General features: G+C 44.5%; 1 protein-coding gene across 1 annotated transcript; it reads right to left on the reverse strand.

The window, feature by feature from the left end:
- Positions 1-5,282: 5,282 nt before the first annotated feature.
- Positions 5,283-13,108, reverse strand: DCSTAMP (dendrocyte expressed seven transmembrane protein). Its single transcript, XM_009937519.1, has 3 exons — positions 12,083-13,108; positions 6,081-6,401; positions 5,283-5,366 (listed from the first exon to the last, which is right to left on the reverse strand). Exons 1-3 carry the CDS (start codon positions 13,106-13,108, stop codon positions 5,283-5,285), a joined length of 1,431 nt encoding a protein of 476 aa, XP_009935821.1.
- Positions 13,109-14,918: the final 1,810 nt, after the last annotated feature.

Consider the following 14,918-nt stretch of genomic DNA (forward strand, 5'->3'; position numbering starts at 1 on the left):
TTAAGTAAGGAGAAAACTCTGTTAACCAAGTCTTTATCACTCTCCCCAGCCAGAGAGAAATTTGGGATCTTTAGTACCCCATTCTCCCTGGTGACCTGGATTCCAGGCAATGTAAAACAGAAGTAGAGGAAAGGCTTTGCCTGTTCAGTTCTTCTTTAATGGCAAGCAATTCTGGGCTATTTAAACTGTAATGAAAACAAAGTGAGTCGCTGTGACAGCATTGATAGCGCAGGGATCAGGGCGAAAGCAGTTGTAAACCCAGTGTCCTCTGACTTTGCTCACCCAGCTGCCCACACAAAATGCTGCAACAAAATGCATACAGAGGAAAGAAAGCCTTTAGCTTAGTTATGAAGCAAGACAAGTTCGGGGGTACAGGGTGGTGTGAGGAGAGTTCCATAAACACGGCAGTTGAAAGCAAACAGCCTCGTTCGTACTGGGCTTCAAGAGGGTCAAAGAGCACTAGCATGTCTTTCTGAATTACCTTCACAAGACAATCAGGTCAACCTTTCATTAATTTTGCAAACCAGATTTGATCCAATTGAGGGATTTTTCACAGTAAATTAAACAGCTGCTACACTAGTGAAGGATGTTTAAAAAGGAAGTTGAGCCTTGTTGTGAGCTGGGGGAAGGAAAGGGATGAATGAGTCAAAAGCCAAATCCAGACTTCTCCTCAGACTCTCGTTCTGAGTGCTGGTGGTATATGAATATATTTCCGACAAGCCTTAAAGAGGTAGTTAGAGGCAATGCCCAGTAGCATGAAAGGTATTAAAAATTTCCATGAAACCAAGAAACGAATAAGTAAACCCCTTAATTTCAACTGTACCTGTAGTTCACTTGTTCTCAGCAGAAAGAAAAAACACATGCTTTTATGTGTGGGGAGGAATGATCTACTGGAGCTGAAGAAAATGTACCAAAAGAGGAAAGAAGAGTTTGAATGACAAAGACCGGGGAAAAGAGCCAAAATAAAATGTAGGAAATGTGAGGAGAGGGTAGGCAAGAAGAGGAACAGAAATAATTGTGGATGGAATACTGTTTTTTTATTGTAACTTGTAGAATTTTTTTTTTAAAAAGGAAGGAAAAAACCCAATGTTGTCATGTGATTGAGGGTTATGGTAAATGGAAAGGCCAAAGGGAATAGCTGAACAACTTGCAGAGGAGACAGCTGAAGATAAACAAACCCCCAGACTTTCCCAGCTCACAAGACAGAAAGAAATGGGAGAAGACAGAAACCAAGTAAGGTCTGCAGGGCATGCGAGCTATGTCTCTGTGTAATGCCAGCAGAGAGACAGACCTGCCTTTTCATCTGTACAACCAGAGGCCCTCAGTTTCATGGGTATTACTTCTTCTCTCTTCTCAAACACAGGGCAGCTGAAGGAATAGACCTAATATTGTAGATGGCGATAAGAATTGCTCTGCCACTGAGATGAACTTCAATGCATTCGAGGCAATGAAGGTGAATTTGGTTTAGAAATTTTAAAAAATGTGCAGAATGTGCCATTTTCACTGGCACCCCAGGTTTAGGGAGATGGGGCAGACCAAATATCTCCTTTTCCTGCCATTCAGCTCACCTTCAGCACATGGGTATGCAGGTGTATGGTCACAGAAGCAAACAGTGCTTTGGTCCACTCAAGTGGAAAGTATGAGTGTAATGGCAACAATATTTGTGAGGTGGCACCCTGCTGCTGGCACAGCACATTCACAAATTAACGTAAGCTTTTGCTGTGTGTGTCTAACATGTTTTCTGCAATGCTTTCTGTGAAAGTCACCAAATCACACAGTGGCTGAGGCTGGCAGGCACTTACAGAGATATCTACTCCATCCCTGCTTCTCTGAGTAGCTCAGGGCTATATCTAGTTGAGTTTTGATTATCTCCAAGGATGGAGACTCCAAAACTTCTCTGGGCATCCTGTTCCAGTGTTTAACCACCCTCACAGTAAAAAAGTTTATCCTGTGTTTAGGTAATATTCCAGTCAGGTTCATGGCCTTTATGTTTGGAAATGATTTCCAGAGGAAATTGCTCCATCACTTTCCCACAGATTGTGCTGCGGCTGACAAACCTGTAGTTTCACAGATCCTCCTTCTTGCCCTTCCTGAAGATGGGAGTAACATTCACTTTGTTCCAGTCCTCAGGAACCTCTCCCGATCACCATGAGCTTTCAGTGATAATTGAGAGTCACCTCACAATGACACCAGCCAGCACCCTCAGCACCCATGGGTGCCTCCCATCATGTCCTATGGACTTAAGTATGTCCAGTGTGTTTAAGTGCTGTTTAACCATGTCATCCTCCATGGGGGGTAAGTATTCCTTGCTCTAGACTTTCCTTCTGGTCTGAGGGGCCTGATATGGCTGAAGGTTGATCTTACCTGTAAAGATCAAGATAAGAAATACCTTGGGCTTTTCCATATCCTTTGTCACTGGGGTCAAGCATCTAGGGAAAATATTTACCAGAGCTGAACATTTTGTGAAGAATTACAACTAGCTTCCCGAGAAGGATTGCCTTTTATCACTGTCATGACTCTTGACAATCAGAGGGAGTAAGCTAAGCAACACTCAGTAAGCTGCCCTGCCAGTTAGTCGTGGGAGTCCCAGCATTCAGGTACAACACCGTTCTGTAAACCTGCAAAGCCTCACCTGTCCTATCAAGGACTAATTTGCATAATCAGTCATTCCCACTAGGCTTAATTTCCTTAGGTAAATACACAGTACAGACATGGTATTGTGCTGAGAATGTACTTCCAAACTCAAAATCCTTACACATTTAGGTATCTATCCCAACCATTGTCCCCCGTCTGAGTCATTACAATGAACCATTCATGTGTGCTGCAAAGCTTTCGCTTGCTGCTTGCAGAACAGCAGAGAGAAAAGTTATGCTGTGTGGCTACACACCATCAAACAGGAAAGGTAAGAAACTCCAAGGCAAATTTTGCCTCCTGATGACAAGTGAAGTATTTTGTGGTAGTGCTGTCAATCAGAACTACCCCTGCCTTTGGACACTGTAATCAGTAGATCAGGGCTTCTCACGACCTTGTACTTTGGGACTGCAAGGAGCACATTCAACTCCTACTAGCAATGAACTTACCAGGACTCAGCCAAAGATGCTCAGCTCTTGCTGACATTTAAGTCCTTTTCTCCTTTGACCCTCAGTGATAAGAAGAGTGAAGGAGCATATCCTTTTGTCAGTAATAGCCTGTTTTGTAAGAACAAATTTAGAGTACCCTTCATTTTCCTCTTTTTTCAGCAGAATGCTTTTTGCTACTGGTCCTTGACAGTAGTACCTGGGATATAAATGATGTTCTGCTACTGTCCAAGTCTGTCCCAATTTAGCAAGGGAGGACATAGCCAGGTGTTCTGGTTTGGCTGCGGCCGGCAACAAAAGCGCCACATGGCCGCCCCTCCCCCTGCCAGGGTGCGGAGGAGAATGGAAAGAAAGAGGCAGAAACCGGTGGGTCGGGATAAGGGCAGTTTAACAGAACAGAAAACAAAGGGAACAGTAACAGCAACGATACAGATGAGGAGAAAACACAACACAAACCGCACAACCCAGAGAGCCGCTCTCCACGACCGCCACCGCGAACTCCCGAGCCACGAGTGAGTTCCTGCCACCCCGCTCCCCCCCCACCGGAACCCAGCGTGACGGCACATGGTATGGAATACCCGGCTCTGTTTGGCCAGGTGGGGTCAGCCCGCCCGGCTGTGCCTCTTCCTGGATTCTGGTGAAAATTAACCCTGTCCTGGCCAAACCCAGGACACCAGGCCACTCAGAGATATTCAGCACAATCCTCAGTAATGCATGGCATTAATCTAGCACCCCATTTTCTAGAAACGAATTGCTGGCACACTCGCAGCTTGAGCCACATGTGTCCATGGAGGAGTTAGGCTTCGTCTGGAATACCCAAAGAAAAAAAGGCTTGATGTTTTCCAGTATATCAGATGGAAAATAACATCTGACACTTGCTACTGAAAAGCTTTAAAGAAGTCTTTATTCATTCAGATAACAGGGACTTCAATCAATGGTTGTCATGGGACCATGAACCTATTATAGAGGAAAAGAGTAGAGTTTGCTGTTCTGCTGCAACCTAAAAAAGAAGTTGTCTGTGGCTGAGAACCAAGACTACTCTGCATGTTGGGTGGATTTTCGGCTCTACGTTAAATCCATACTGCCACATCTGTCAAGCCATTCCTATGTCTTTCTGCTCTTAGCACCTGTTCTTGTGTCATATGGAGGTCACACCATCAATATCAGTTGAACAGGTGAAGTACTCAGTATTGGCTCAGTTTTGTTTCATTGAAGTCAATGGTGGCTTTAGCAACATAATTCAGCCCATGTTTGCCACTTCTGCAAGCTCCCTCAGACTGCAAGATCTGAAGCATTGTTCACCTCTGCTCAGATGCCCCTACACCTCAAAACCAGCTGGTTTGCAGCCGCAGCACCTGATTGCTCTGTATTCTAGCTCTTGTGAGTGTTCTCAGTTCTGCGCATGCTACATTACTTCTCTCATGATCATCAAAGGGACAATCTGCACTTGTGATACAGTCTACGGACATGTGAAAGTGAGAGACAAAGAGCAAGTGAGCAATTCCAGGTGGGAGACTGGGACTACAAACTTCTGAAAAACAAATCAGCAAAAGTAAGTGGGAGGAGGAGGACGCAGGAGGGAGATTTCAGCTGGGCTAGAAGACTGACAGGGCATGTAGAGCACTGCAGAAGAGACGGCTGCAGGGAAAGGAGCAGGTGTACGAAGCTAGGGATGGGAAAGTACCAGGCTGAAGGGTTTGGGGCAGTTGAGGGTTGAAAAATAGACAGAAATGTCTGGAAAAATCTGAGCCCTCTAGTTAGGTTCTTGGCCAGCCCAGAAGCCAATGGATAGTCTTTGCTCTGTCTTCTATCTTCAGTTTCTGGCAAACACGAGGAAGACAAACTTGCTACTGCCATTATGTCCTCTGTTACCTCAATTCAAAGAGGTTTGTGCTGCAGTGCTAAAAGCACCAAGCTGTTTGATTTCTTTTACACAGAATAGACCCTCCGTGTCTTTCTAAAGTACCAGACAGTGCAGACCCCATCTTGAAAAACGAGTCTTAATGCAACCTGGAGCTCTCTGCAGTGGAGAGCACACTGTCTCCCATGGCTTCTTTTCCACATGTTTCCAAAATACTGCTGATTAGCTTTTGATCCTATTTTTACATTTTAAAATTGAAGTCCCATAGGAAAGATGGATGCAAAACACATGCCCCTATGGAGCTAGAGCATCTCAGTCTTATCCAAAGATTCACTCGGTCTCTTTCACACCATGTTGTCATTTGCTACACTCCTTTGTTTCTTCATCACTGCCTCTCTTGCACTGAGTATTGGAAACCAAAAGTTGACCTGAAAAGACACAAGTATGATTCTATGAACATAGTATTACCGAGTTAGACATCACACAGACACTGACAACCTGGATAGGCTATTAAAGAAAAAACAAACCAAAGCAAGCTATATATACCAGCAGCTATCTATCTGGATTTGCCATAAATATATGCACGTGTGCTTTTATTTCCAATAATGTGCATATACATATATATACAGGGCAAATGTTTTTGCAAGCAAGAAGTTCTGTTTCCTAAAGGTATTTGCAGGTGCATTCCCACTGTGTTTTAAAAAAGAAATATATCACCTTCCATTTTGCTAAGCAGCAGCTGAACCTCTTTCTCAACATTTAGAGGCTGCTCACAAATGCCTAATGCTTGCTGTCCAGATTGCTGGAATGCCCTTTGTGCTGGTGGTACTTTTCATGCATTCACGAAAAACAAGTTTCTTCTCTAGAGAGCTCTCTAAGTCTGAGGGGTATTTTTGTGGAAGCCAATAGTCATTTGGGTGTACCCTTGTCATATCTGATGCAGGTGTGTTGAAGGACAGAACAAAACAATTACATGTTCTAACTCACCAGCAGGCACCTTGTCTCCGGCTCCTGTGCAGGAGAGCACCGGGGAAAGTCGATTAGCACATCCTTGAAATTAACAAGTGTTTTAAGTATTTCCTGGATCTGGCTACTACCCTGAGAGAGGGAGATTTTTTTTCTTCTGAGAGCTGATGGCTTACCGTTCTAGCAAGCACCTTCTTCCCAGTTTTCTCTTGTAGCTTTGCTCTTTTCTTGAGTAAATTTGCATGCAAATAACGTATCCGTTTCATCTCAGTGTCAGGATAAAATGAAGTTGACACGAGTATTTTAAGTTGGGTCAGGAAGCCAGAGAACAACCCAAAAATAATTAAGAAGAAGATAATGACTCCAAGCTGGATCCATGTCATAGAGAGAGTGAACTCTGGCTGAGGGATGCAGTCATGCTTAAACAAAGAGATCTTGAAAGGATCAGTCTTCACAATGTGTTCTCTCACACCAACGATAAAGCTGTTCTCATTCCTCTGCACAAGAAAATGGAAAAAAAAGAGTTGATTATAGTACAGGTTCCCCCTTTTCTTAGTATTTTTCCCATTGGATATGCAGTTTTACAAAGGACCATAAATGACCAGTCCATACAGAATCACAGAATCACAGAATCACAGAATGGTAGGGGTTGGAAGGGACCTCTGTGGGTCATCTAGTCCAACCCACTGCTGAAGCAGGGTCACCTACAGCAGGCTGCACAGGACCTTGTCCAGGTGGGTCTTGAATATCTTCAGAGAAGGAGACTCCACAACCTCCCTGGGCAGCCTGTTCCAGGGCTCTGTCACCCTCAGAGGGAAGAAGTTCTTCCTCATGTTCAGATGGAACTTTCTGTGCCTCAGTTTGTGCCCATTGCCCCTTGTCCTGTCACTGGGCACCACTGAAAAGAGCTTGGCCCCATCCTCCTGACACCCACCCTTGAGATATTTATAAGCATTTATAAGGTCCCCTCGCAGCCTTCTCTTCTTCAGGCTGAACAAGCCCAGCTCCCTCCTCGTGGGGGAGATGTTCCAGTCCCCTCATCATCCTTGTAGCCCTCCGCTGGACTCTCTCCAGTAGCTCTTCATCTTTCTTGAACTGGGGAGCCCAGAACTGGACACAGTACTCCAGATGGGGCCTCACCAGGTCAGTGTAGAGGGGAAGGAGAACCTCCCTCGTCCTGCTGGCCACACTATTCTTGATGCACCCCAGGATTCCATTGGCTTTCTTGGCAGCCAGGGCACACTGCTGGCTCATGGTTAACCTGTCGTCCACCAGGACTCCCAGGTCCCTCTCCGCAGAGCTGCACTCCAGCAGGTCCGTCCCAAGCCTGTACTGGTGCATGAGGTTGTTCCTCCCCAGGTGCAGGACCCAAAACGTCTATATATGCTATACTCATAACAATACATTTATTAGCTAATTATAAATGTTTCAGACTGCATTTTCACCATTTCTCTTGGGAGACTGTCCCACAATTCAGACTGCTAAGAACTTAACTTCTCAGTGGCTCTGACAGACAAATATTCAGTTAATCCGGCTGTAATGGTTTAATATATTCCAACTCCCGTGAATGAGCTCAGATCCTCTGTTGGAGAGTCCTTCCTTAGGAGTAAAGCAGCAGAGCAGAGTGTGCCCATCCCTTCGGCTGTGGCTCGGTACATGGCCAGCAGTGCTTCCGCTCCCAGCTGGGCAGGTGCCCTGACCACAGGGTTACCAAACAGACAAAGCCACCCTGCCTCCTCTAACACGTGCCTTTGCTTCGAAGAGCTGGTGGCTTGCGCTGCTTGCAGATTGAAATGCTGAATGAGAGGGACTACATTAAACACGTTGCCGGGACCAGTATTTCATATTGTCAGGCAACTTTCTGCTCCGCGTGTAGGAACACTGTGGGGACACTAAATCATCCAGTCCTCTTTTCTGACCATGTCAGGGGGATATGTAGCTCTTCCTTCTGGCTCTTCTAACCACCTTACAGAGGCCAGGCTCTTCCATTTGATGCTCATCGGAAAAATCAGCTGCCCAAAGCATGCTAGCCATTTTCAACCTGTTAGCCTTTACTTGACATTATCCTGTTCCAGTCTGTCTCAGTACCTTTTACCCCTAAACTGAATCAATGTATAAGTAAGGAAAAATTGCATTAGGAACTCAATATGAGACAGAGGTACAAGTGCATAAAGATCAGATTTTTACTGTTCATACCAAGAATAAACTTCTCAAGAAGTTGCTGAGTCTGTCCTGCTCACCCAGCCAGCTTTCTAGACTCCCTGAGATCAACAGTTCTGAGGCTTGTTATGACAAATCTGTTGAGATTAAATTTTACTTTTTAATGTGAGTAGCCTTCAATGAGGTACTAGAAACAGTTTCATGGTGGCATAATTTTCTGTTTTGGGAGAGTCAGCCAGCTCTCCACAGAAGTGAACACTGCATGTATGAGAGCAAATTCATAGTACAGGACTCATGAATCAGCCAGACAGGGTCAGGTTCAGGCCCAGAGCGTCTGTCTGTGGATGGTGGGACTAAGCTCCTTTGCCCAGGTTTCGGTCACAACCCAAGGCAGGTCATGACGAGGGGCTGTCCTCAAGGTACAAAGGATAGAAACACAGGCAAAACCACATGCGGCAGTATGCAGAGAATAGCTGAGGCTACAGCGACTTGCTTAGATCTGTGTGAGTTGGGGTTTTAATATCTCCAGGGATGGAGACTCCACAACCTGTCTCAGAAACCTGTTCTAGTGTTTGATCATCTGAAGAGTTAAAAAAAATAAATTCTTACGTTGAAATGGGTTTTCCTTTAACTTGTGCCCATTGCCTCCTGTCCCTGCATTGGGCACCAGTGAGCAGAATCTGGCTCCTCTTTCTTACACCTACCCGCCCCACAACCCCATGAAATATTTACACATGCTGATGAGAACCTCCTCAGCTTTCTCTTCTCCAGCCTGAACAGCCCCAGCTCTCTCAGCCTCTCCTTGCATTTCAGATGCTCCAGTCCTTTAATCATCTTCTTGACTGTTTACTCAACTCGCTCCAGAATATGAATGTCTGGTTACTCCTCCCCAAGGACTGCAAAAACTTGCCATTTTCCTTTGCTGAATGCTGTGAGGTTCCTGTCAGTCCAACTCTTTAGACTTTGCAGGTCTCTCTGAATGGTAGCACAATCCCCTTGTGTTTCAGCCACGTTTCCCTGTTTTATATTGCCTTCAGACTTTTGTGGCTACAATCTGTTTCTCTGTCAAGTCATTAATGAAGAGGTTAAACAGTATAGGTTCCAGTATCTCCTCCTGGGGAACATCAAAAGTGACTTTGTGCCACTAATCAGAAACTTCTGGGTCCAGCAGTTCAGCCAGTTCTCAGTTCACTTCACTCTCCATTTATATAGCCCATGCTTCATTAGTTTGTCAATGAGGATTTTGTGGAAGACAGCGCTGGAAGCCTTAATAAAAGTACAATCAGGATCCACTGTTCTCCCTTCATCCAACAATCCAGTGATTGTATTGTAGAAGGCTGTTAGATTGGTCAAACATGATTTAGCCATTGTAAATCTGTGCTAAATACTCCTGATAGCCTTTTTGGCCTTCACATATTTGGAAATGGCTTCCATGACGATATTCTTCACTGCCTTCCCAGGGATCAATGTGAGGCTGACCAGACCATGGTTCCCTGGATCCTCTTCCTTGCCCTTCTTGAAGATGGCAGTGACAGTTGCTTTCTTCCACTCTTTAGGAACCTCTCCCAGGCACCGTGACCTTTCAAAGATAATCAAGAGTGGCATCACATCAGCCAGCACCCTTTAGCACCCGTGGCTGCCTCCCATCAGGTCCCATGGACTTACTTTGTTTAAATGTTCCCTGACCTGATCCTCTTCCACCAAGGGTAAGTATTCCTTGCTCCAGACTTGCCCTCTGGTCTCAGAGGCTTGGGATTCCTGAAGGGTTGTCTTCCTAGTAAACACAGAGCTGAAAGTGGCATGGAGTACTTTGGGCTTTTCCGTGTCCTTTGTCACTAGGACCCCTACTGCACTTCGCAGTGGACCCACATTTCCCCTAATCTTTCTATTGCTGCTGATAGACCTGTAGAAGCACTTTCTGCTTCCCTCTGCCTGCCTCACCTGATTCAGCTCCAGGTGGGCTTTGGCTTTCCTCACTCCATCCCTATACAATCAGACAGTGTCTCTATACTTGTCCTGGGACCCCGTCCCTGCTTCCACCTCCTCTATGGTTCTTCTTTGCATTTGAGTTTTGTCAGGAGCTCCTTGCTCATCCATGCTGGCCTCCTTCTGCCTTTGCTTGATTTAGTTGGGACAAATAATTCTTGAGCTTTGAGAAGATGATGGGTTTTGAATATGAACCAACTCTCCTGAACCCTTTTTCTCTCAAGGACCATATCCCAAGGGACCAGGACCATTTTGCCTGCTGGTCTGGTGATGCTAGATCACAGCTGCTGTGCAGCAGCAGTGTTTATATGAGATGTAAAGCCCCTTAGCATGCACAGCAATCTCTGTCTCACATTAATCTGACTGACCAGATGATGAAAACCTCTCAGGAATCTGACCTCTCCATGATGGGTCTGACTTTCTAAATGTGTGCTGATCGCACAGTTACAGTGAATCCAATGGCTTCTGCACTTACTTTCCTTAAACAAAGTTTAGGTAACAATTAGGAAGGTGACAATTAGAATTTGGCAGTCTCCATACTTTAGGAAAAGTGGTTTTCCACTGACACAATCTGGGAACCTTTGGCTTATGTCTGCCATACAAATTCTGAATTTCTCCACTATCTGTTAAGATAAAACTGGACAATAATTTAATTTTTATCTCATGGAAGAGTTTTATATTTTGATATACAATACATCATCATCTGAATTATGACAGAACTTGACCGGCAGTTTGATTTCATTTCAGCTAATTTCATTAGTAATTTACATTTGCCTGAAATGTTCCCATGCCTCAAGCATGCTGTGCTCTATGTCTTCCTTTTCCTTCATGGTTTAGTCCCAACCAGATGAACATCCCATGGCACACCAGGACCACCAGTCTGCCACAGCACTGTGCAAGTTGAACCTGCAATGGTTTAGCAGTGTGCCACAGAAAATGTAGTCTGGCTGAGGTTGACTGAAGCCAGCTCAGAGGGGCAATATGTCACGTATGGAAAAATGAGACTGAGGATCTCTCTGCTGAAGATTGTATGTCCTCTTCTGTTTGCTTGTAATTTCAGTCAACGCGCTTATTGCATTGCTCACCTTAATAATCTTACCCTGTGGCACTGCATTTGGCTGGATGAATTTTTGGGGGGTGGGGAGAAATGGGAATGAATTCTCATTATTATGAGCTCTAAGACGAAGTAGTAGAAAATGCTGAGGAACAAAAAATTGACAGAAGAAAGAGCATGTATCATACTGTACTGACAGTAAAGCATCCTTTTGAAATCTTTTTATCCTGAAAGTATCAGAGGGTTATATGCTTTTGGGAAATTCTTTAAGCCTGATCTTTCAAGCTATCAAAGTGTGCATCTTTCCTGTGCCCGCACTGCATCACAAGGGTCACACAGTCCAGGGGTGCAATCTCCAGGCTTGGAAGTATTCACAGACAAGCCCCTGAGCAATCTGATCTGACTATGAAGTTGCCCCTGTTTTGAGCATAAGGTTGGTCCAGATGGCCTCCAGACATCTCTTCCAACCTAATTACTTAATGGTTCTGTACGCCACTGCCGGTCCTGCTGGAAGAACCTTGAGATTTCGGCAACGTGTTATTATTTCATGTGTATGCAACCGTGCTTTTAAAAATGATGAGCTCCTCACACTACTCAGCTAAAGAAAGGTAGGCATCTCTTACATCAGTGTCACAGTGGCATTTTGACTGTAAAAGTGTTGTTTCACAAGTGTCAGCACTGTCAGTTTCCAATTTTAAGACTCTGGTCTTCTCCATATATATAAATGGAGGAATGACAGTCCTTCTTCCTAGATTTACCATTCTCTAGAAATATGATGACACTTTGGAAAGTGCTAGAGCTCTCTGGTTCCATCCAGCACACGTATCTGTAAATGCAATAGCCCTTTTTGAAACGAATGATAATCCAGTGAGAGAACTGATGGCTCATTGGCTGCACGTCTGCTCCTGCAGCTGCTGAAGATTAAGGCAAATTTTTCAACGCTAAACTAAGAAATACAAAGTACTGATAAGTACTTACTTGCTGAAAAAGGCTGAGCTGAATCTCTAGATCCGGTACTTCTTGGAGATGTTTATTCACAGAAATAATTAACCAATAAAACAAATAATCTACTGCAGCAAACAGAAGCCAGATGCAGAGATGAATAATTACAGGGAGAAAAAAATACTGCATGTTTTTTCTGTCCTTCCTTGTGAAGCAGAAAGATGGGATTGTCACATAATCTTTTCTTTCTTTTCTGTTAAGTGGCAGAAGGCAGGGTCTCTGCTGTTGCTTTTGATGCTCATCAAATGCGATGAACTGTTTAGTGATATAAGTATTCTTGAATTTGGCAGTGTGAGTGCCCACAAATTTTTTTATAAAAAGGGCTGTTCCAAAAGAAGCCAGAAAAGTCCCCACTATAGGCAATACTTTCTGGCCTACATAGGGCAGTATAGTCAACATAAAAGATATCTGGTTAGCAACCCTTTGGATTTCTTGCTTTGTGTCATTTAGCTCTTGTTTTAATGCATCATCTGAAATTGAATAAGATGGTGTGAATTCATGCCTTAGGAACACTATATGTTTAGATAGTTCAGTGGAAAGCTTGGCTGCCTCGTAAATCCATTTTACTGCCTCGACATAGTATTTTATCAAGGCAAATTGCTCATACTCTAAATGACAGGTTATACTGTCTGCCAGAACCTTTAAGTTGTGAAAAATATTTTGGATGTTGCCGGCCACCACGACACCTGTGCCAGCAGTAATAAGAGCATGCCTGCCATTTCGCAGTCCACAAGAAAGAAGAAACAGCATGCTGAAACAGCGCAGGTGCTTGGAACAGGAGAGCGCGATCGAAAGCGAGACCCAGATGAATCCAGAAATCAGTAAGGGTGTCAAAGGGTGGTGTGCCAGGGAGAAGTGCACGCCAAGGAATAAGAGAAGGCTTGCGAGGAAGCCAACTGCAGAGCAAACTGCAAAAAGCTGCATCAGATACTTCCAGCCAGGCTTCCTTTCGGATATAAAAATTCCCCAGGCATTCTGGGCTATTGAGACAAATGTTCCCATTTTCTTCTGATTGTTGCTGACACTGCAATGGCTCATACTAAAAGGAAAGGAAAACAAAAAGGGTCACACTACTGACAATGATGTGCTTTTGACTCACTGATCAATAGTAGTTCACATTGCAAAAAACGCAGGTCTGACTCACACAGGGGCTAAACTACCCAGTGTGAGACCCAAATATTCATCCCCAATATCACATACATAAACATGGAAGAGATAAGTCTGAAAGGTATTCTGTGTTTTTTTCAAAGTATTTTTGTCCTTTTACTTTTTGTACACTTTGATTTCTCATTTGGTATACAGGCACAGCAGTTCATATGTACATATATGTGTGTGTGTGTGTATGAGGAGAGAATGAGAAGGGTGCAAGCCTCCCATAGCACCCAGTCCTTCCCCGCAGACACTACCTTTGCCTTACAGGGGCACTGGGAAGGGAACAAGGGGAGCATGGAATCTTCCCACTGGTGCTCCGATGCAGGGCAGTGGGGCTCGAAGGGCGGGGACCAGCCAGAGCAGCTGCCAAGGTGGGAGGAACAGGCAGAGCAGCATATGTGCGCTGCCCGGGGATGGGGACTGAAGCTTTCCTGCTCCAGCTGGAGGTAGGTCAGCACAGAGGGAAGAAAATGTGTCTCAGAAGCATCATTCCTTCTTTGGGTCTCTCCTGGGATAGCACAGCTACAAATTGACCCATATACATTTTTAACCCTAATTGCATGTACTTGTCACCATGTCTCCTGCCTACCAGCATGGCCGTACTGTAAATTACAGAGTATTTCTGCAAGATTCAGTTCAGTTTGGTGAGAAACAGTCTGGTGCACACATCTTTCTTTCGTCTTTTGAAGTATGATATTTATAGACCAATTTCTCCAAAGATGCAAGACTAATTTATACGCATATTAGCTTTTTAACATACTAGAATAAATAAGGTACTAATTAAATAAACTGTTGCAATTTTTCCCTATAATAGGGAACAGCTGTCTTCGCAAACACATCCTGAAGATATTACTTTGTCTTTTGTTTAGCTTGAACACAGCAGGTAGACAGGAACTAAACTATTATTTTGTACACATACTGTATATTACTGGCATTTGGCTTTATGAATTCTGCTAGCGTTCACTGCACCGTTTTCCCCTTCGTCTCATTGTAATTGGTTATTAGTTATGTCATTATTGGCTTTGCAGGCAGCAGGAGCTGAGGGTGACAGGAGCAGGCATCTGACCCCAGCTGGGCCCTTCTCGGACTGCTGGGCTCGGTGTGCAGCTTTTCCTTGGTCTTGCTTGGGCCTAATGCTTTCTAGTGCTGAGGGCTATCCTGAAAGATGCTCACTTTTTTCAGTGCTTAATAGCTTCAGTAGGGATTAAAGGTGGGCAATAGCTGTCAGGGTGGGCTTGATCCCTGGCACTATCACTCTGCTTGGGTTGTCTGAGGAAATTGCTTCCCTCCAGGGCCTCAGTGAACTCAGCTGTAAATGGAGTGTAACAGCAATTAGCAGCTCCTTCATGGGAGCAAAATTAGTTAATTAACATCCCTGAAATATGTAGAAGTTGCCATGTGTTAGTGGTGAGGTTTAACCTGGCAAGCAGCTAAACACCACACAGCTGTTCACACACACACCCCCCCACACCCCTCCCCCAGACACTCACACCCACAGCCACACGCAGTGGGATGGGGGAGAGAATCGGACAAAAAAGTAGAATTTGTGGGTTGATATTAAGACAGTTTAATAGGACAGAAAAGGAAGTGGAAAATAATAATAATAGTTATAATGATAAAAGAAGATACAAAGCAAGTGATGCATAACACAGTTCCACGC

The sequence above is a fragment of the Opisthocomus hoazin genome, chromosome 3 (assembly GCF_030867145.1).
Source record: "Opisthocomus hoazin isolate bOpiHoa1 chromosome 3, bOpiHoa1.hap1, whole genome shotgun sequence".
Taxonomy (NCBI): domain Eukaryota; kingdom Metazoa; phylum Chordata; class Aves; order Opisthocomiformes; family Opisthocomidae; genus Opisthocomus; species Opisthocomus hoazin.